We start from the raw sequence: 21319 nt of genomic DNA, 5'->3' as shown, positions 1-21319 counted from the left end.
AATACAGGCACAAACGAGGAAATAGGCTTGTGCAGAAATTTTAACTATGCAGGTTGTATTTTTCACAGCTTTCAAACAGTTGGGCATAGTTCAAAGTGTCTAATTAATCAGCGATGGCAGAGAGATTAGAAGAAGTAGCTTGTTCTTAAATATAATTGCATCTGTGATGTACTGGCACTTAATCAAGTTGTACATCTATTAGACAAACTTGCATGTTGCGAGTGAAGGGAAATCCCAGGAAAGCTCAACAATTTGGGGGCTGTTTTTCAGTAAGATCCAGCAAGCTGTTTCTGCTTTTGACCTGGGACACCCTGACCCAAGGCCATCAGTGGCTTCCATGCCTGTGGCATTAACGGTAGAAGCAATTCAGTCTTAGGAGGAATTCCTTGGGTGACCTCCAGACAGGTAACAATATAATAGCTACCTCCACTTGCACCCTTAGTATTTACAAGGTAAGAGCTGAAATCAGAGAGACAAGTTAGAGCTAGGTCTGAGTCCTTCCTGACACAAGGAGGTTTAGCTTATTCAGTCTAGTAACTAAAGGACAAAAACCAGCCTGGGGCCGCATAATGTGCAGATGCTCCCGAGCCTTTTGCCTGCCTCTCTCTGGGTTTAGTTTGGGGCCCAGGTTTCCAGGTTTGGTGGATCAAGGCTTCTTGGCCTAGAGCCCTGCTGGTATCCAGCTTTGCCACCTTTGTCTCCCACACTATGCTGAGCATGCCGTGCCTCAGCTCTCAGTGAGTCCAGCTCTGGCTGTCAGGTGTTAATCCCACAATCAGGAGAGGCAGAAGATTCCTGCCTGGAAAAGGGCTTGCCCCGCAAGGCCAGTGCTGTAATCCTTGTGCCACTTTCAAGGCATGGCTGAGAGAATAGCTGGTTATTACAAGCTTTGGTGAGATCAGTTGCAATGGCCTCCTGCTTGCTACAGACTATTATTTATGCACCGAACAGGACCCAGTCCATCTGCAATCAGCCATCCAGGATGATCAGGAAGTGGCCCATGAAAGGAAGGGTGTTCACAAACCTTCCTCAACACCTCTGTCACAAAGACTAAATCCTATGAAACATATGATGGTCAATTACGCAAAATGTTTTTTTTTTTAAGTTTATTTATTTTTGAATGAGAGAGACAGAGTTTGAGCGGGGGTGGTGCAGAGAGAGAGACAGAGAGGGAGACACAGAATCTGAAGCAGGCTCCAGGATCTGAGCTGTCAGCACAGAGCCTGACGCGAGGCTTGAACCCACAGACCGCAAGGTCATGGCCTGAGCCGAAGTCGGATGCTTAACCAACTGAGCCACCCAGGTGCCCAATGCAAAATGTTTTTAAAGCATCAGAATTTTAATATGGTCTTGCAGATATCATCTGGAGACAAGAACAGCCTTCTGTTCAGGTCACGCTCCCATAACCAACTTGTAATGTTGCTCTCCTACAGGCCACTGAGGCAGACCCCTAGTCAAACCCTAGAAGCAGGGAGGATGCATAGCCACTCTCTTCCATCTACCCATTCGGAACAAGTCACTCTCATACCTAGTCTCTCTCACCTTCAACCCCAAGGACACACTTACCATTGGCTTTCACCTCTAAAAGGCTTGGCAAATAGATAGATGATGTAAGGTCTTTACTAATTTATGAATTGGTGTCATATTTCTATTCTGTTCTGTTCTGTTCCTAAGTCCTCCCAGAGGATGAAATCCATCCTATGTGATCTTCATGTTGCCTGCCTTCAGGGTCAGCATACCTAGTCTAGTAAACCACACTGTGGAAGGCTTTCTTGTCATCACTGCCTAAAATACGTACATCATTCTGCCATTCTGAGAACCACGCAAAGAGGAAGATGATGATTCCTCTGCATACGCTATAAGTCAGTTTAAGCAATTTAACACTTGATGGGAACTAACAGGAATAAGGAAAAACATCACTTCCCAAATAGCTGGCACACACCAAGCATACTCAGAACTACATAAATAAAGATAATACAAATGGCAAGATTACCAAAAACCAACTTTGGAAAATTCCAGGAGAGAAGGTACCAGAGTTGAGGTATGTGTCAAGAAAGCAGGACTTCAATTTTCCAACTGCATTTTCATCCCTTTTCTTAACCATTTCTTTGTTAAAATTTCAGTTGGTCTGCTTACTTATGTGAAACTAGACCATCTGCCCTTCTATTTCATCAACTAAGAAACCTTAAGAACAAAGGCAGTACAGTCTCCAATTCATACGTGCTCAGCTTGCTCACGTAACCTGCTCACGGAACCATGCTGGGTCTGTTAGCTTCTGGAGGGTCTCCCAGAACGTGCAATCCAGTCCTCATCTCAGGGGCCTATGCAGCTTCAACACGCACTTAGGGAACTGCGTCAGTCATGGTGAAACTGGTAATCAACTAATCAACCTGGATCATTCAGTGGGATCAGAGGTGATAGCTTTGCATCAGACCTCAAAGCTCAAGTTTATGGAATTCTGGGCACCACATTAAAAGTGGATTTCCCTATGGACTTCTCACCTAGGGCACATCTTACTTACTGTACTGAGGACAGGCCTCTCACTGTGGTTCCCTTCCATCATGTTTACTTTCCAGAGAGAGCGATGAAGACGAAAATGCCTATCAAGATTTGGTTTCAAGCACCACAGCTCTTGACAAGAACAAGGAGAATTAGGGAAAAATAACAATGCTTTCCAAACAAGTTAAATCTTGACATCAACAGAGAGGAAAAACCTGAATTTCCAGCACAGGAACTGAAGGCGTTGATCCTATCCTTTATATTCCTTTCCTACCAGCAAATGCCATCAAGAATAGACAGTGCCCAAATCTGGACCACCCAACAGGTAGGACAGCTTTCTGCAGATGCCCAACAGCTACAGCTACGACCCCCCAGGTCAGGTCATGTTAGAAGAGACCATGGTGGTTAGTTTGTTCAATTTCGTACCAAAACAGATTACACATATCCTCTTTCTCTGCCTGCCTGACACTTGATCAATGCAATCTTCTTGCTGCCCTGATAAGTCTAACTGAGGGTCCCAGCTGTGGTTCCCTCAGCACCTTGTGCTTATTCTATCATATCACTCTAGTCCAGTGTCTATTTATTCTTCTGTGTTTCACATTCTACAGAGATTTCCTTGGGGGAAGAGACTGTGTGCTTCATCTGTGTGCTCCAGTATACCTGGAACATGGCAAATGCTCACAGAGGAGAATTCCTTCAGTTTGCAGCAAAGGCCAGTTTCCCCAAAGTTCCTTCTCCACCAGAACGTACTACAAAAGACTTAAGAGCTTTCATGGGACACTTAACAAACTGTCACAGAGGATGACACGGTAACTAAAAAAATATCATTTCATTCTTGGGGCGCCTGGGTGGCTCAGTCGGTTAAGCGTCTGACTTCAGCTCAGGTCATGATCTCGCAGTCCGTGAGTTCGAGCCCTGCGTCAGACTCTGTGCTGACCGCTCAGAGCCTGGAGCCTGTTTCGGATTCTGTGTCTCCCTCTCTCTCTGACCCTCCCCCATTCATGCTCTGTCTCTCTCTCTGTCTCAAAAATAAATAAACGTTAAAAAAAAAATTAAAAAAAAAAAAGATCATTTCATTCTTCTGCTTTGGTTTCCCAACTCACTCAACGTAAAAGCCATACTCCTTATGAGGCCCCATCAAGACTGCCATCACCTCTCTGACGCATTGGCCTTGCTGTGCAGGAGCATGTCAAGCATGCACCTGCCTCAGGGCCTTTGTACTTGCTGCTCCCTGCACCTAGAATGCTTTCTCCCCAGGTATCTGTCTGGATCAGCCCCTTGCTTCCTTCAGGTCTTATCTCAAATGTTACTCATCAGTGAATCTTTTCCTGTTCATCCAAGTTCACATACAACAACAAGTTCCCTTTGTGCCCCTTCCCTTACTAGATTCATTTCCTTAGCACTTACTCCATCTGACACAGTATATATTTGTTTACTTCCTTACTTATTCATTACCTACCCCTCCTTTCTAGAACATCAGCCACATGAGGAAAGGAACTTTGTTGTGTTCACAGCTGAATCCCCACCATCTAGCACACAGCTTGGTTGCAATTCCTATAAATGGCACAGAGTAAGTGCTCAATGAACATCTGTGGAAGGTATCAACAAATAAATGAAGAACTACTTCAGACCCATGTGCACTATCCCACTTTTTCCATGAGAATGGACAAGAGCGGTCTAACTGTAGGAGGGCTCAATGGCCCAAACACTAAGGCTGTCAGGTGTCCAGTCATGTTCAAACTTGTAGTCCACCCAAGGCAGCTGGTTTGGCACTGATGACATGGCAAGCGTGGGATGCTACATGAGAAGGATCATCTAAAAAGAAGAGACAAATTATGTGGGATGGAAACACCTGGTTTTTCAAATCAGAGGGAATATATTGCCTTCTGAAGTTTCATTGCCAAAAGCAAGTGCTATTAAGATGGAGCTACATGACCCTTCCTGTCAGTAGCTCTACTTCTATGGCAATTCTCTTCCTTTTTAAGCACAAATGCAATCTTTTTTTTTTTTTTTTTGGCACGAAAGAAATCTTATAAGTGAACTGAAAACATTTATTGGGAGACAACATACAGTTTGGTTAAGAGCATGGATTCTGGAATTGCCCACCTACATTCAAATCCCAGCCCTGCACTTCCTATCTGCATGACCTTGGCAACTTATTTCTCTGTGCCTCAGTTTCCTTTGTGAGTACTGGATCAGTTGATACATGTAAGGTACTCAGAAAAGTATTAAGTGCTTGCTATTATTACTATTTTTAAGATTAAAAAAAAATTATTTATTTTGGGGTACCTGGGTGGCTCAGGCAGTTGAGTGTCCAACTCTTGATTTTGGCTCAGATCATGATACTCTCACGGTTTGTGGGATTGGGCCCTGCATCAGGCTTTGTGCTGACAGCGCAGAGCCTGCTTGGGATTCTCCCTCTCTGTTTCTCTCTGTCCCTCCTCCACTCTCATGCTCTTTCTCCCTCTCTCAAAATAAATAAATAAACATTAAAAAATTTTATTTACTTTGAGAGAGAAGGAGAGAGAAGGGGAGAGAGAGAGTCCCAAGTAGGCTCCAAGCCATCAGTGCAGAGCCCAATGCGGTTCAGATCCCATGAGCCATGAGATCATGACCTGAGCCGAAACCAAGTCGGATGCTTAAGTGACTGAGCCACCTAGGCAACCTCTTTTTTTTTTTTTAAGATTAAAAAACAAACAAAAACAATTCTTTATTTCAAGAGAAAGAAAGAGAGAGAAAATTATTACTATTCTTAAAGCATGTAGGAACCAGTCTTCCCAAATAAGCCTTACCTTCTTCTTCATTCAATATTTATCAAGAAACACTGCATGCCAAGCATTGTGATGGGTGCTAGGGGGTATGCAAAGGTAAATAAAGATGGGCTCCGCCCTTGTCACGCTCACAATTTGTTAGTGATCATAAACACACCTGGGATTGATGTTTCAGGAAGTCCAGATCTTGAGAAGTAGGGCAGGGTCACTGGACAAGGGGCTGGCCAGGCAGGTACCCCCACAGCAGCAGCTCCTCACATGGAATTTAAAAGCTCTCTTTTGTGTTACCACTCATGGTAAGTGAACAGCCTACCACCTATTTACACTTCATTTCTGAAGGTTTAATAAGCAATCCGAGATTCTTGCTGTGAGCCAGGAAATTGTAAAGCTAAAAGACCCCTTATGATGTAGACCCTGCCTGCCTCTCTTGCCTCGGTTCCGCCACCAACTAACCTCCCACCCCCACTCCTTCACTCCAGCCTTTAGGATCTTCCTACAGTTTTCCAAATATTGCCAGGCTGTCCCACACCACACTGCCTTTGCACAGCTATTCTTTCTGCCGAAGTGCCTTCTTGGGCTACCCAATTTCTACTTGTTCTAAAGATTCAGGTCCAAACATCTCTTCCTCTAGCACCTCTTTGTCAACACTCAAACCTGACTGAGGGGCTCCTAAAATATGCTCCTCCAGCACTTATCACGAAGGACTACAACTGTGGCCATTGATGTTTGTGTCTTCTACTAGGTTACCTATGCCTAGAAGCCAAGGTTGGTATCTTGTAGGGTTTTGCAACCTTGGCCCCTGACAAAGGGCCTGGCACACTGCAGGTGTTTGGTAAATGTACGAGTGGTAACATCGGAAGGAGGCTAGTTACCCCTGTTCTTCTCATTTCCTTGCTGCCATGATGATCACTGTCATCATCGGCCTCCTTCAAGTCACCAAAATCCTCCTTAAAGAAAAATCTCAGTACAAAAACAAAACAAAACAAAACAAACAAAACAAAACAAAAAACCAAATCGTTTCTCAAATGTCACCTCCTCAATGAGCTTCACCTTGAATACCCTATTTAACATTGCAACCTCCCCTCCATCCAACACTACAATGCTGGCCACCCTTATCCTCTGCTTTTTCTTATTTTCCACATATACATTATCTCTAGATCCTTGTAACAATCCTTCATTGCAGGCATTTTAATCCTGCCCCCTTTTTTTAGTAATCTCTATCCCCATCGTGGAGCTTGAACTCACGACCCCAAGATCAAGAGTTGCATGCTCGACTGACTGAGCCAGCCAGACGCCCCTTTGATCCCATTTTCTAAGTCAGACACTGAGTTCAGAGTCTAAGTCATGTGTGCTTGAATGAACGCAGGTAAGTAGGTGGAGGAGGTAGGCCCTCACTGATTCCCATCCCCAAGTGCACTTGGAAATTTCATTCTCTATCAACAGGTCAGGTGGGTCTCCAGAGAGATGATACTTCTTGAATGTTATAAAAACCTGCTTGAGCTCAATTTTTCTAATCAACCAAACCAAGAAATTTCTCTAACACTCTGATGGGAAATCACATGCCGCCAGCATGCTACAGTTTCCTTAAGAGAGAAAACGGGAAGAAGAGTCTAGGGACTCAAGAAGAAACATGGTCTCAGTTTTTTGGTTCAGAGAAGACCATGATGTTCAGGTATTGTTTGGGGTCAATGGTTTCAGAAAGTATATGGGATCCTGTCAAACCTAAGCTGATCCACTTGGAGATCCAGGGTAAGTTTTCATTCCATTCACAGCTATGTTTTAAAAAATTTTGTGATGCTTGCACAATTCTGCAAATATATTAGAAGCAGTTGAATTGTACCCTTTAAATGGGTGATTTATATGGTATGTGACTTCCATCTCAATAAAGCTGTTATTATAAATAATAATGTTTGGGTTTGGTTCATATCACAGCTTATGGCTTGGTTTGGGTTGAGTCATATGAAGGTACCAAATAAACAGGAAAAAAATGTGGGAACTGCTTCCATATTTGACCCAAAGAAGTTATAAAAGGCTGAAATCTTTAGACAATATAATTAAATAGACCCGCAAATGCCTTCTATTGTGTTACAAGTTCATATACTAAAGGACAAGAGATTCACTCCTTGGATGAGTGACATCCAAAACAACCAAAGATCAGATATCTAACGGTTCACATATGGTAGAGCACTCTAAGGTGTTAAGTTGGTAAGAAGCATTATTTCTAAGTTTTTAAAAAAAGACACATAAATGGGTAGTGGGGACTATTAAGGAGGGCACTTGTGATGAGCACCGGGTGTTGTATGTAAGTGTTGAATTGCTAAATTCTACACCTGAAACAAATATTACACTATATATTAACTAACTGGAATTCAAATAAAAACTTTTTAAAAAAAGAAAAAAAATATATAAAAAGATCGGCAGAGAGGTGTGTCTCTCATGGAAGAGTTAAAGGAGAGGAAGTGACTGATGCATAACTTTCTTAAAAATCCTAAGTTGGAAAAAAAAATCCTAAATTGGAATTTAAGGGCATGAGTAGCCTTTACTATCAATAAAACAAAGCCTATAAAGCTCAGGAATCAGGAAATGCCATAAATTCAAGGGTATGCGTACATCCATGAGTGTATTTTTCTGCTTAGCGATAAGACACAATCACGACATCAAAGAAAATTCCTTCTCCCTAGGAACTTCTTAAGATTTGTTGTTCAACATGGTCTGAATAAAGAAGCCAGTATTACAGTTTTGTAAGTTTTTGGTCTAGTGAAGTTATGTGCTCTATGTGAGAGATATGGTCTCTCATAAATAAAAAGGTAATATAAACTTTTAAAAATTTATATATTTATAATTTACATGTCATTTTCTTCCAAATAAAGATTTAAGATAGTCAAGTGCATTGGTAATAAAACGACTCCTGGCTACTTATTAACTAATCTTTTTCCATCCAGCATCATCTTTAATAGCAGAGCGCCTAGCACACAGCAGGAAGTCAAGATATATATTAATATACCGATGACTAAATAAACGTGAGGGCAAAGATAAAATGTAAGGGGCTAGAGGAAGATGTTCGTAGAGGACAACAACAGGACGCACATTTCATTAACTCAGAAACTCTGAAACCAGGAAGAGCGTGCAGTGCCAACATCCTATATGGCTGCCCAGTCATCCTCGACCTACTATGTACCAGGTACTAGGTGTAACATGGTAAACAAAACATGGAACTTAATTAGTCTTTCTGGTAAATAACCTCGTCCCCCTGAATACAGGGCACCTCTGACCAAAGAGGACCAATTAGAATCTATGCCTGGGAATTTTCTGTGAACAGAGATGAGCTCACAGATGGCCCAGAGACCTAGGGTAGAGATGTTTATTTTTGAGAGAGAGAGACAGGGTGTTAGTGGGGGAGGGGCAGAGAGAGAAGAAGACACAGAATCCGAAGCAGGCTCCATCCAGGCTCTGAGCTGACAGCACAGAACCTGTGCTGGATTGAACCCACAAGCCATGAGACCATGACCTGAGCTGAAGTTGGACACTTAACCAACTGAGCCACCCAGACGCCTTTTTTCTTTTTTTAAGTAACATTTACTTCTTTTATTTTTAAGTTTATTTATTTTAAGAGAGAGAGAAAGCGTGCATGTGGGAGGGGCAGAGAGAGAGAGAGAGAGAGAGAGAGAGAGAGAGAATCCCAAGCAGTTAGTGAGGAGCCCGATGTGGGGTCCGAACCCACAAACCATGAGATCATGACCTGAGCAGAGACCAAGAGTCGGATGCTTAACTGACTGACCCACCCAGGTGCCCCTCAATCCTCTTTTAATACATAAGGTAAGTTAAGGTGACTTGGTGTCACTTGCCATAAAAAATGCTCATGAATCTAACTTCCAATATACATATAAGACTAGTGAGGCTGAGGCAGGTTCAATGATTTATCTGATCTGGAAAAAAAACCCAGAGATCTGACTCTCAACCCCAAGCTATATCACAGGTCCAAGTAAAAACAAGCATTAGAAAAATAATCAACATGCAGTACCTCATGAACCACAGAGCCCAGCAGAAAGTCCAGCCTCTGGCACAGTTCTCCAAGGTTAGATAAGCTGCTGGCCCTGTGAGCACTATCTGGATCTCTTGCCCCCCTCAGGAACGTGTGGATCAAAGGTTCTCTGTACTTTGAGACCATGTCCCCTATAGGAAAAAAAAAAGAAATCAAAATCTTTAAAAACAAATTTTCAGGTTCTTAAAGAAGGAATAATGATACTATCATAGTATATTGTATGGTGTTTTATACTTTTCAAAGTACTTACATAACCAACCATTAGAAATTATGCACTGGAAGCATATTTAATGTCACGTTGGAAGAAAACTAATAACTGGCCATTAGATTGAGTAACAATGAGGACACTGTTGACTCTGACGAGAACGGTTTTGATGAACTGGTAGGGGTAAGGGCATGACAGAAGTGTTGTTGTTGTTTTTTAAGTTAATTTATTTAAATTCCAAGTCAGTTAACATACAGTGTAGTATTGGTTTCAGGAGAAGAAGCCAGCAATTCATCACTTACATACAACACCCAGTGCTCATCCCACAAAATGCTTTCCTTAACGCCCATCACCCATTTAGCCTATCCCCCCACCCACCTTCCCTCCAGCAACCCGTATTTTGTTCTCTTTATTTAAGAGTCTCTTATGATTTGTCTCCTTCTCTGTTTTTATCTTATTTTTCCTTCCCTTCCCTTATGTTCAACTGTTGTTGGTTAAATTCCACATATGAGTGAAATCATGTATTTGTCTTTCTCTGATTCACATCACTTAGCATAATACACTCTACTTCTATCCACGTTATTGCAAATGGCAAGATTTCATTCTTTTTTTAAAACCATTTATTCACTTTTGAGAGAGATACTATGAGCAGGGGAGGGGCAGAGAAAGATGCTCAACCAAACAAGCCACCCAGGAGCCCCAAGATTTCATTCTTTTGACTGCCAAGTAATATTCCATTGTACCACCTCTTTATCCATTCATCAGTCAATGGACATATGGCCATAATGTGGCTATTATTTACAGCACTGTTGTAAACATTGGGGTGCATGTGCCCCTTCAAATCAGCATTTTTGTATCCTTTGAATAAATACCTATAGGACAATTGCTGGGTCATGGGGTAATTCTATTTTTAATTTTTTGAGGAACCTCCATACTGTTTTCCAGAGTGGCTACACCAGTTTGCATTCCCACCAACAGGGCAAATAGTATTCCCCTTTCTCTGCATCCTCGCCAACATCTGTTGTTTCCTGAGTTGTTAATGTTAGCCATTCTGACAGGTGTCAGGTGGTACCTCGTCATGGTTTTGATTTGTATTTCTCTGATGATGAGTGATGTTGAACATATTTTCATGTGTCTGTTAGCCATCTGGATGCTTTCTTTGGAAAAGTGTCTATTCATGTCTTCTGCCCATTTCTACACTGGATTATTCGTTTTTTGGGTGTTGAGTCTGAGAAGTTCTTTATCTGATATGTCATTTGCAAATATCTTCTCCCATTCTGTCAGTTGCCTTTTAGTTTTGTTGATTATTTCCTTTGCTGTACAGAAGTTTTTTTGTTTTTAAGTTTATTTATCTATTTTGAGAGAGAGACAGAGACAGAGAGACAGAGAGAGAGAGAGAGAGAGAGAGAGAGAGAGAGAGAGATGGGCAGAGAGATTGGGAGAGAGAGAATCCAAGCAGGCTTCACACTGTCAACGCAAGCCTGATGCGGGGCTCAAATTCACAAACCATGAGATCATGACCTGAGCCAAAACGAAGAGCCAGATACTTAATCAACTGGGCTACCCAGGCACCCCTGTGCAGAAGCTTTTTATCTTGATGAGGTCCCAATAGTTCATTTTTGCTTTTATTTCCCTTGCCTCTGGAGACATATCTAGCAAGAAGTTGCTATGGCTGAGGTCAAAGAAGTTGCTGCCTGTTTTCTTCTGTAGGATTTTGATGGTTTCCTGTCTCATATTTTAGGTCTTTCATCCATTTTGAATTTATTTTTGTGTATGGTGTAAGAAAGTGGCCCAATTTCATTCTTCTGCATGTTGCTATCCAGTTCTCCCAGGACCATTTACTGAACAGACTGTCTTTTTTTCCATTGGATATTCTTGCCTGCTTTGTTGAAGATATATGTTGGCCAAATATTTGTGGGTCCATTTCTGGGTTCTGTATGCTGTTCCTAGAAGTGGGTTTAAGACAGTATGGGAGAACTGGAGACAGAAAGATCACTTAAGAAGTTTTTCAGCAAAGCAGATCAAGGAAATGGGGTGGCTGCTGGTCAAGGTAGGGGGGTATGTCAAGAGAAGTTTTTGTTTTATTTGAAAAAAAAATAGCATGCTAAGACATCAGAATTGACATTTTATATATGGAAACAACTTCTTCCTCCACAGGTATACCAAGAGCTAAAGCTTTTTTGGCTTGATCTAGGTTCTGAGGCTCTAGTTCTAGAACCCAAGTATAACACTCTACCTTTAGCCTTTTTGTAGTACTAAGGCTACATGACATCTATCTATGAGGTGACAAAATGGTTTCCAAAGCATTGCTTAAAGCCACCTATTCTTAATCACATAAATGATAAATCATAAAAAAATCGCCAACTTGTCCTATCAGGCTCAACTCAAATGCTGTTTCCTTTGTGAAAACTTCTTCAGTCAGCCTTAATTAGTCCTCCTGGGAAGTTCCACAGTTCTTTGAACTTAAATCACCTGTGTCACTAATGCCTTGATTCCTAGAGGTTTTCAGCATCTATCTCTCCCATGAGTCTAAATTCCTTGAAGGTAGAACTTCGTTTCCATCAGTTCTCAGTAATCTTTGTATGTATGAAGTACTCAACAAATGCTAATGTTGAACTGGGTTCATTAATTTGTTCAACAAAACAAAATTATGTGCTAGGTATCATGATAATGTTCTAGGGATAAAAAAACACAAACATAATCTTTACCCTTTAGAAAGCCCAAAGTTTAGGAGGTGGGTACAAACAGATAAGTACCAACAATTACAGTACTGTGGTAACTGCCATCATAGAGCCAAGCAGAGGTTGCTTGGAGACCCTAAACTCACTAATTTCAAACACTTGGAAGGGGGGGGGAGGAGACTGTTTTGACTTTGTTTTCCCTCAAAACACAATGTATTTTCCACACAGTATGGGATAAAGATGAAGGAGAAATTTCTCTAAAAGGCTCCCAGTTCCTAATATACTACAGACAGTCAAAAGACTCATCCCCTGCCCAGTTAACATGACTATGAATTGCAGAAATTGAGTTAGCAGTAATTCAGTCATAGCTTGTTTTCAGAATAGAGGGGACTTTGTGCCTACTCTGAGACCCAGTATTTGCATTTCTGAATATCAATCCTGAAGAGGGAGTCACATATATGCACAAGGATATCTGCATAAAGACTTAACTACAAGAATTGTAACAGTGAAAAATGAGAATTAAATATTAATTAATATGGAAGTGGTTAAATAAACATATATATTATGGAGTACAATGCAGTCGTTAAAAAGAAAATGACAGAATTATATGCACTAATATAGAAAGGTCCCTGAAGACACTGTTAAAGCAAAAGGAAGTAATAGAACCAGTATCATTCCATTTGTGTATGTAAAAATGCACAGATGCAACTTCTCTCACTATTAACAAACCAAACTTACAGATTTAAATATGTATATGAAATATACAAATGTATAGAAAAATGATAGAAAGGATATACTAAAAGAGAAGATTTAAATAACTTGTCTGTAGAGCAAATACGCCCAAGATCAAAGTTACGTAGTTTGATACTTAACTCCTATAACATACTGATTGTATTTGAAATTTCCAACTCAGAGGAAAACATATATTTCTACTTTTACTGTAGTACTTTTCCTTTCTGGTCTTAGGAAGGAACTTGCTCATTCTGTAGTGTGAGATATAGATCCAGAGTTAAGAGATGTGTGTTCTAGTTTTGGCCCTGCTACCAACTAGCATTTTGACTTTGGGCAATTTGCTTCACCTCTCTGGACCAACTAGAGATAAGTCAATTAGACAAGACGTCTCTTAGGTCCTTTCCAGTTATACGAATCTATGAGTTGATGAGTCACCTTTGGTTTCGTCATCAGGGGAATGAGGTTCAGGAGACTGGAAAAGGAAGAAGCATACATTCACCATCCCTAGAGGGAGGCTGTTGCTGTTAAAGGAATGAAGTTTCTTTGTTGGGAAGGAAGGCACAGGAAAATGAGAGAAGGAGGGGAAATTGCAGGCTGAAAAGGTAAGGGCAGATGACAAACAAGTGAATGTTTACTAATGTAGAGATTTAAAGTGAAAAATGCACGGTAAAGAAAAGGTAATATGTGCTAGGCACTATACTAGGCCTGGGGATCCAATCATAAACAAGAAAGACACAGTCCTTTCCCTCTTGGCATTCAAAGCCTAAATGGGGAAGAGGGAAAAAAACGACCAAGCAACAATGGAGTGAGATGTGCCCAACATGGTGACAGAGAAAGATACTTTTATGAGTAATGTTTTGATCAGGTTACTATTTCTATTTTTTTTAATTTTTTTTTTTTCAACGTTTATTTATTTTTGGGACAGAGAGAGACAGAGCATGAACGGGGGAGGGGCAGAGAGAGAGGGAGACACAGAATCGGAAACAGGCTCCAGGCTCTGAGCCATCAGCCCAGAGCCTGACGCGGGGCTCGAACTCACGGACCGCGAGATCGTGACCTGGCTGAAGTCGGACGCCCAACCGACTGCGCCACCCAGGCGCCCCAGTTACTATTTCTATTAATAACAGCCCCAGTATTCTTATTCATCCAGACTCAAAATCCTGATGTTCTTTTTGACTTCTCTCTTTTACCCTTCATTCAGTCTGTGCATTTATTATTATCCAACCTTTGTTTTTATTTCCATATAGAATTTGAAGAAACTTATAATAAATAACATTGAAATCATGTATCACTGAAATAAGTACTTTTAAAAGCTCTACAGTAAGTGAGGGAGTGCAGATATCCCAAGCTAAGGATCCCAGAACTTAGCTTATCAATTCCTGGTGGCTAAGACATAAAAGGAAACAGAAAAAACACAGTTCTTATTATCCAATAAAAAAAGGAACATCAATTTGGTAACAGAGAAAAATTTTAGGAAGAACATCAAGAGGTACCTTATTCATTCATCCAGCCAATCTTTTAGTTTTAAAAAAAATTTTAGTAACGCTATCCCCGACGTGGGGCTTAAACTCACAGCCCCAACAAGAGTCACATGTTTTACCAACTGAGGCAGCCAGGCGCCTCTCATCCAACAAATCCTAAATGACTACCTACAATACTCCAAGCACATTCTCAGTCTGGAGGTGACAAAACATGAAAAAAAAAAAGTAAAGGTCCCATCTTCATGAATCCTACTTCTAGTGAGGGAGCAAGACAATAAACAGTAAACACATCTTCCCGCAGCAGTAACGGCTGTGAGGACAAACTAAGGAAGGTGTGTATGTGTGTGGAGGACGCTGAGAGCCAGGGGTGAGGGCGCGGCCACCATAAAAGTCGCAGCCATACCACTACATTAACAAAACCACAATTTAACGTTGCATTTACATAAATTCTGGCCCTGCTTGAGTTTCATTAGTACTTTCAAAATGAGCGTCCATTTAACTGCATGCTCTACCAGTGCCATCCCCAAGCGCATCTAAGAACCAAGAGGAGCCAGTAGGAAGGTTAGCATCTCAAGAGGCCTGAGTTGTACCAGTCAGCAGGCCCTGGCCCCACACGCTACTTTCTTTTTCCACAGTTGAGGCTAGAAGAGCTGGAACACTGTATTCACCCTGCAGTTCTCAAAGTGCCCTGCCGTCATGTTCTCTGTAACCTGAACTCACATACACAGCCTAGATTTGTCACATCCTTGATCAATCCTGGTGTTCTTTGTGGATTTACATCTCTGCTACCATTTCCTGGGAAGCTACTGCTTGCCTCTGACTAATCTTCCCTTCTCTTAGTGCCTACCATGCCATGTGGCTAGTTTCTCAAGACTGGACCGGATCCTAGTATCTAGGCTGGGGGTCAGTCCTGACCAGGTTTCTGTGCAGAACAAAAAATGAATGCATGTAGTCAGAGAATATAGCTTCCAAGGCTACATTTTGACATGGGCAGACAATTTCAAGATCCTACATAAAAGGTACTTAATTTGAGCTTTAGGGATCCCAAAAGCCACATTTGTTATGCACATCGCATTGGCATTCTCCCATTCTTCCTCGCAAATAGGAAATTTGCAAATAGGAAAATTCTTCCCCTGCCCTGTCCCAACCATCACCCATTTGATTCAGACTAAGGTCTTCATTGGTCTAAATGAATCATGGTGGACACATCCCTGTGCATTAATTGGTTTACATATGGGCATGTGACCTAGTCTGGACAATGAGGTGTAAAGGAAAATCTGCTGGAAGACATTCTGCCTCTGCCTATGATAACGATATGACACCTTAGAGTTACTGTAGCCAACTTGAAACCATGAGGGACTAGAGGACGAAGCCAAAAGCTGAAGTTGGCAGAGCAGAAAGATGAAAAGAATCTGGGTCTTGAATGATATCACGAAGCCAAAAAATCAACCACTCCTGGACTTTTTGTTATGTGCAAGCGATTCATTCCTTACTGTTTAAGCCAGTTGAGTTGGGAATTTCTGTCATCTGCAGCCAAAAGCATTCTAACATATAATATGAAAAATGGAATGTTCTTTAAAACTATAGAGCACTTTGGGGTGCCTGGCTTGCTCAGTTGGAAGAGCATGCAACTTGTGACATTGGGGTCGTGAGTTCAAGCCCCGTGTTGCATGCAGAGACTACTTAAACAAACAAACAAACAAAAAACCTTTAAAAACAAAACATAATAAATAAATAAAATTGTAGAGCAATTCTATGTCAGTTTGATGTCTATCAATATAAAGTCAGGAAAGTTAGATTTGCCAAAACAAAGGAACTTAACACAGTATATGTTTTTTAAAGAGCTCAAAATCATTTTATAACAAAAGAAAAAAATCAAACCCAATAATTTTCTTTCTTCCAACTGCAATTTTAATTGGGACAAAAGCCTAGTACACAGCATGACTCTTACAATATTAGCATATATATATGACTTTCCCAAAGAGCTAAGTCATCTTTATACATAAGCCAACCTATTAAAAAAAAAACAAAACAGGTGAGTAACTATTTAAAGTAGTAGTTCATGTGAAAGGCTTAAATACTGAGTATATTTCCCAACCGCTGACTAACTCATTCCATTATAAACTAAAACCCTAGGCTCTGGGATACCTGCTACTATTCCTTAGTTTCTGATTAAGCAACAAAACCTCAATTATCCCATACGGGAGGGGTTAAATTTAGGGTGGGTTTTTTTGCTTTTGGTTTTGTTTTTTTGTATTTTTCTTTATTCAGATGAGATGTGCTTATTGCTTCAGTTGAAATTTATTTGAACCACAAAATTCCAAAATCCTAATGCACCTTTTGTCTTTAAGATAGTACATACTTGACCCCTGACAAGACCAAACATTCATTACCATCCTGTTGTTTCCTTAAAAACCAATGTATTATATGGCTTTTATTAAAAAAAAAAAAAAAAGGTACTGATTTCTGAATTTCCCACCTCCCCACCCATATTCAGAAAATACTTACCACGGACTACAATATTTAGACTAAGAGATACCCACGAGAACTGAAGTTAGAGAGACCATAATCTTTTCCTTGGGCATTTCTGAACAGCCTCAGGCAAATGAACATGGTAAATCCAAGCTCACTTTTACAAACTTACTCAAGTAGATGCTCGTCAGAGAGGTATATCTTAGTTCAGCTCTGATGACTTCTACTTTGTGCAATGATGATGACAACACCTGGCTATTTGCATCTCCATGTTCTTTTCAGGAAGTCAGCAATAATCAGTCTTACTGAGATGCACACAGCTGTGTGTTCAAGGAAACCAGAAAAGGATCTAGATTTGTTTGAACAAACTTAATGAAAGTGAGTTGCTTTGGAAGGTGAAAAATCAAATGCATAGTGAAAAGAGCTGAAAACCTTTTTAAACTGCCTATGACTTACTCGTACCAATTATCATCTATGTGAAAAGACTCTTAATAAATTAGGATTTGGAAGATTTTTTTTCAAAAATTTTAAGTTTATTAATTTTGAGAGATGGGGGAGGGGCAGAGAGAGAGAGAGAGAGAGAGAGAGAGAGAGAGAGAGAGAATCCCAAGCAGGCTCCTCTTGTCAGTGCAGAGCCTGACCTGGGGCTTGAACCCATGAACTGTGAGATCATGAGCTGAGCCGAAGTCAAGAGTCAGACACTTAACCAACTGAGCCACCCAGGATTTGCTAGATTTTTATCAAGTTTTTCTTTCTTTCTTTTCTTTTTTTGAACATAACTTACTGTCAAATTGGATTACATACAACACCCAGTGCTCATCCCAACAAGTGCCCTCCTCCATGCCCATCACCCATTTTCCCCTCTCCCCCCCATCCACCCTCAGTTTGTTCTCTGTATTTAAGAGTCTCTTATGGTTTGCCTCCCCTCCTCTCTGTTTTTAACTATTTTTTTCCCTTCCCTTCCCCCATGATCTTCTGTTAAGTTTCTCAAGATCCACATATGAGTGAAAACATGATATCTGTCCTTCTCTGACTGACTTATTTCACTCAGCATAATACCTTCCAGTTCCATCCATGTTGCTGCAAATGGCATGATTTCATTCCTTCTCATTGCCAAGTAGTATTCCAGTGTATATATAAACCACATCTTCTTTATCCAGTCATCAGTTGATGGACCTTTAAGCTCTTCCCATAATTTGGCTATTGTTTTATCAAGCTTTTCAATGGTACTTTAAGTCTAGACTGGTAGATTCATTGATCAGATCCCATCTCCTTTCATGCAGAAGCCGAGATGACTGCAGCAAGAGACTCTTACATGGTGGAAAGGTGCTATCACATCCGAATTCACACAATCACTTTTGGAGCCAGGGGACCTGCTGATTTCAAGGGCTCAACCATTCCCCTAGTTAACTGAAACAGGTCCTAAAAGTGAGAGTGAGAAAAGGAAATGCCACCCTTGGCCAAATCCTTATGCCATCCTATCAAAACTCCATTTTTTTATGTCTGGTGACTCCTTTATTCTTTTTCTTCTCTCCCTTCCCTCCTTTTCTTTTAATTAAAAAAAATTTTTTTTGAAGACATAGAAATGAAGACAGATAAAACCACTCCTAAGTACTCTATTCAATTTACCAACAAGAAGTAAGAAATATCCTAGCCTGCTGGCTAAGGTACTGCTGAGTAAAACCAGTTATATTTTTCAAAGATTGAATGAACACTTACAGCCAGCACTCCTCTGTCATCAGAAGTTTATATACATTCTGACGAATGCTTTAGTCCAATATTTCCCAAACACAAACATGGGCACTGAAATTGTGCAGTGCGACTTGATTATAATGCAGATCCAGGTGATTCAGAATTATCATCAAAATGAAAATGCAACATTAAAAAAAATCTTTTAGGGGCACCTGGGTGGCGCAGTCGGTTAAGCGTCCGACTTCAGCCAGGTCACGATCTCGCGGTCCGTGAGTTCGAGCCCCGCGTCAGGCTCTGGGCTGATGGCTCAGAGCCTGGAGCCTGTTTCCGATTCTGTGTGTCCCTCTCTCTCTGCCCCTCCCCCGTTCATGCTCTGTCTCTCTCTGTCCCAAAAATAAATAAACGTTGAAAAAAAAAAAAAATCTTTTAGATGGGGTACCTGGGTGGCTCAGTCGGTTAAGTGTTGGACTTCGGCTCAGGTCATGATCTTGCAGTCCATGAGTTCGAGCCCCGTGTAGGGTTCTGTGCTGGCAGCTCAGAGCCTGGAGCCTGCTTCAGATTCTGTGTCTGCCTCTCTCTCTGCCCCTCCCCTGCTCATGCTCTGTTTCTCTCTCTCTCTCTCCCTGTCTCTCAAAAATAAGTAAATATTAAAAAAAAATTTTTTTTAATCTTTTAGAGAATTCACAGACCCCTGAAATACATCAGAATTTAATCTCCAGACTTCAGTTTGAAAAATGTTCTTCCAACAGGCCAATTTAATGAAAACATTTAATAGGTACTGCTATGTGCTAGGGACTCCATGGGGCACTAGAGACTGAGAAATGAAAGAGATTCTGTTCTTATTTCTAGGAAACTACAGTTACCAAGTGGCACAAAAGCAACAGGGTGGGTGAGATTTAGTCTCTTCAGGGAAGACTTCATAGAGGAGGTGGCGTCTAAATCGAATCTTGAAAGATGGTGAGGATTTCATAGATACAATAGGAAAAGCAGGTAGATGGAACTATGTCTGTAGCCATGGAGGCAAGGGGTGGTGGGGGGAGAGCAAATAAAATGGATGGCATATTCATAAAATAGCAGCTACACTAGGTGACTGTAACAAAGGGTGCACTAAAAGGTGAATATGATCAGAAATACCCAATATCAAACCACAGAGGCATGAAGGTAAGGTATTGAACAATGGAAAACTGATAGTGCTTTCTTCTTTTTAATAGATTTTATTTTATTTTATTATTTTTTTTTAATTTTTTTTTTCAACGTTTATTTATTTTTGGGACAGAGAGAGACAGAGCATGAACGGGGGAGGGGCAGAGAGAGAGGGAGACACAGAATCGGAAACAGGCTCCAGGCTCTGAGCCATCAGCCCAGAGCCCGACGCGGGGCTCGAACTCACGGACCGCGAGATCGTGACCTGGCTGAAGCAGGACGCTTAGCCGACTGTGCCACCCAGGCGCCCCTAGATTTTATTTTTTAGAGCAGTTTTAGGTTCACAGCAAAATTAGGCAGAAAGTACAGAGTTCCCATATACCTCCTTCCCCTCTCTTTGCCTGACTCCCCCGCTAACAGCATCCTGCACCGGGGCCATATGTTTGTGTCAACTGATGAACTTATATCAACAGATCATTATCAGCCAAAGCCCATAGTTTACATTAAGGGTCACTCTTGTGTTGTACATTGCATGGGTTGACAAATGTATAAGGGCATGTATCCAGCATTATAGTATCATACAGAACAGTTTCAGTGACCTAACAATCCTATGCTCTGCCTACTCATCTCTCCCTTTGGGCTAACCCCTGGTACCTACTGAACTTACTGTCTCCACAGTTTTCCTGAATGTCATACTGTTCCAAAAATATCATATGGTATGTAAGCTTTTCAGATTGGCTTCTTTCACTTAGTAATCAGCTTTAAAAAAAAAAACAAAAAACAAAAAACAAAACTATGTATTTATTTTGAGAAAGGACAAGTGGGGGAGGGGCAGAGAGAGAATCCCGAGCAGGCTCCACGCCACCAGGGCAGAGCCCAGTGCAGGGCTAGAACCCACTAACCATGAGATTAAGACCTGAGCTGAAGTCGGGCGCTTAACCAACTGAGCCACCCAGACACCCCTTAGAAATAGGCTTCTAAGGTTTCTCCATGTCTTTTCATGGCTTGATAGTTCATTTCTTTTATGTGCTGAAAAATTTCCACTCTCTATACCACAATCTATTTATCCATTCACCTACTGAAGGACATCTTGGTTGCTTCCAAGTTTTGGCAATTATGAATTAAGCTGTTATAAACCTACATGTGCAAGGGAGCCTCAGTGGCTCAGTCTGGCATCTGACTCTTGATTTCCACTCAGGTCATGATCTCACAGTTTGTGAGTTTGAGCCCCACATTGGACTCCACGCTGACAGCGTGGAGCCTTCTTGGGATTCTCTCTCTCTCCCTCTCTCTCTCTGCCCCTCCCCCACTCTCTCTTTTTCTCTCTCTCAAAATAAATAAGTAAACTTAAAATTCTTTAAAAAAATTTAAAACAAATTTTTAAATAAAAGAAACATATATATGCAGGTTTTTGTGCAGATGTAAGTTTTCAACTCATTTGGGTAAATACTAAGGAGCATGACTGCCGGGTTAAATGGTAAAACTATGTTTAGTTTTATATGAAGCCACCAAACTGGCTTTCAAAGGGGCCAAAGCATTTTACATTATTCCTTCCCCATTGTTCAAGTCCTAACTTCACGCCCTCTATGATGCGACTCTAC

At 41.1% G+C, this 21319-nt stretch overlaps 1 protein-coding gene across 4 annotated transcripts in view; it reads right to left on the bottom strand.

Moving 5' to 3' along the window:
* Positions 1-21319, bottom strand: part of TANGO6 (transport and golgi organization 6 homolog) — a 194204-nt gene that overhangs the window by 37130 nt on the left and 135755 nt on the right. For 3 of the 4 annotated variants that reach the window (XM_045443300.1, XM_045443302.1, XM_045443301.1), the window contains one exon: positions 9292-9443. The exons of the other annotated variant lie outside the window; for it this stretch is intronic. In XM_045443300.1, the coding sequence (XP_045299256.1) occupies positions 9292-9443 (152 nt within the window). The remainder of the gene's footprint in view (positions 1-9291; positions 9444-21319) is intronic. 4 annotated transcript variants of the gene reach the window in all.

This window comes from Leopardus geoffroyi, chromosome E2 (genome assembly GCF_018350155.1).
Source record: "Leopardus geoffroyi isolate Oge1 chromosome E2, O.geoffroyi_Oge1_pat1.0, whole genome shotgun sequence".
NCBI classification, from domain to species: domain Eukaryota; kingdom Metazoa; phylum Chordata; class Mammalia; order Carnivora; family Felidae; genus Leopardus; species Leopardus geoffroyi.
Note: the sequence above shows the minus strand (reverse complement) of the source record. Positions and strands in the feature narration are given on the sequence as shown.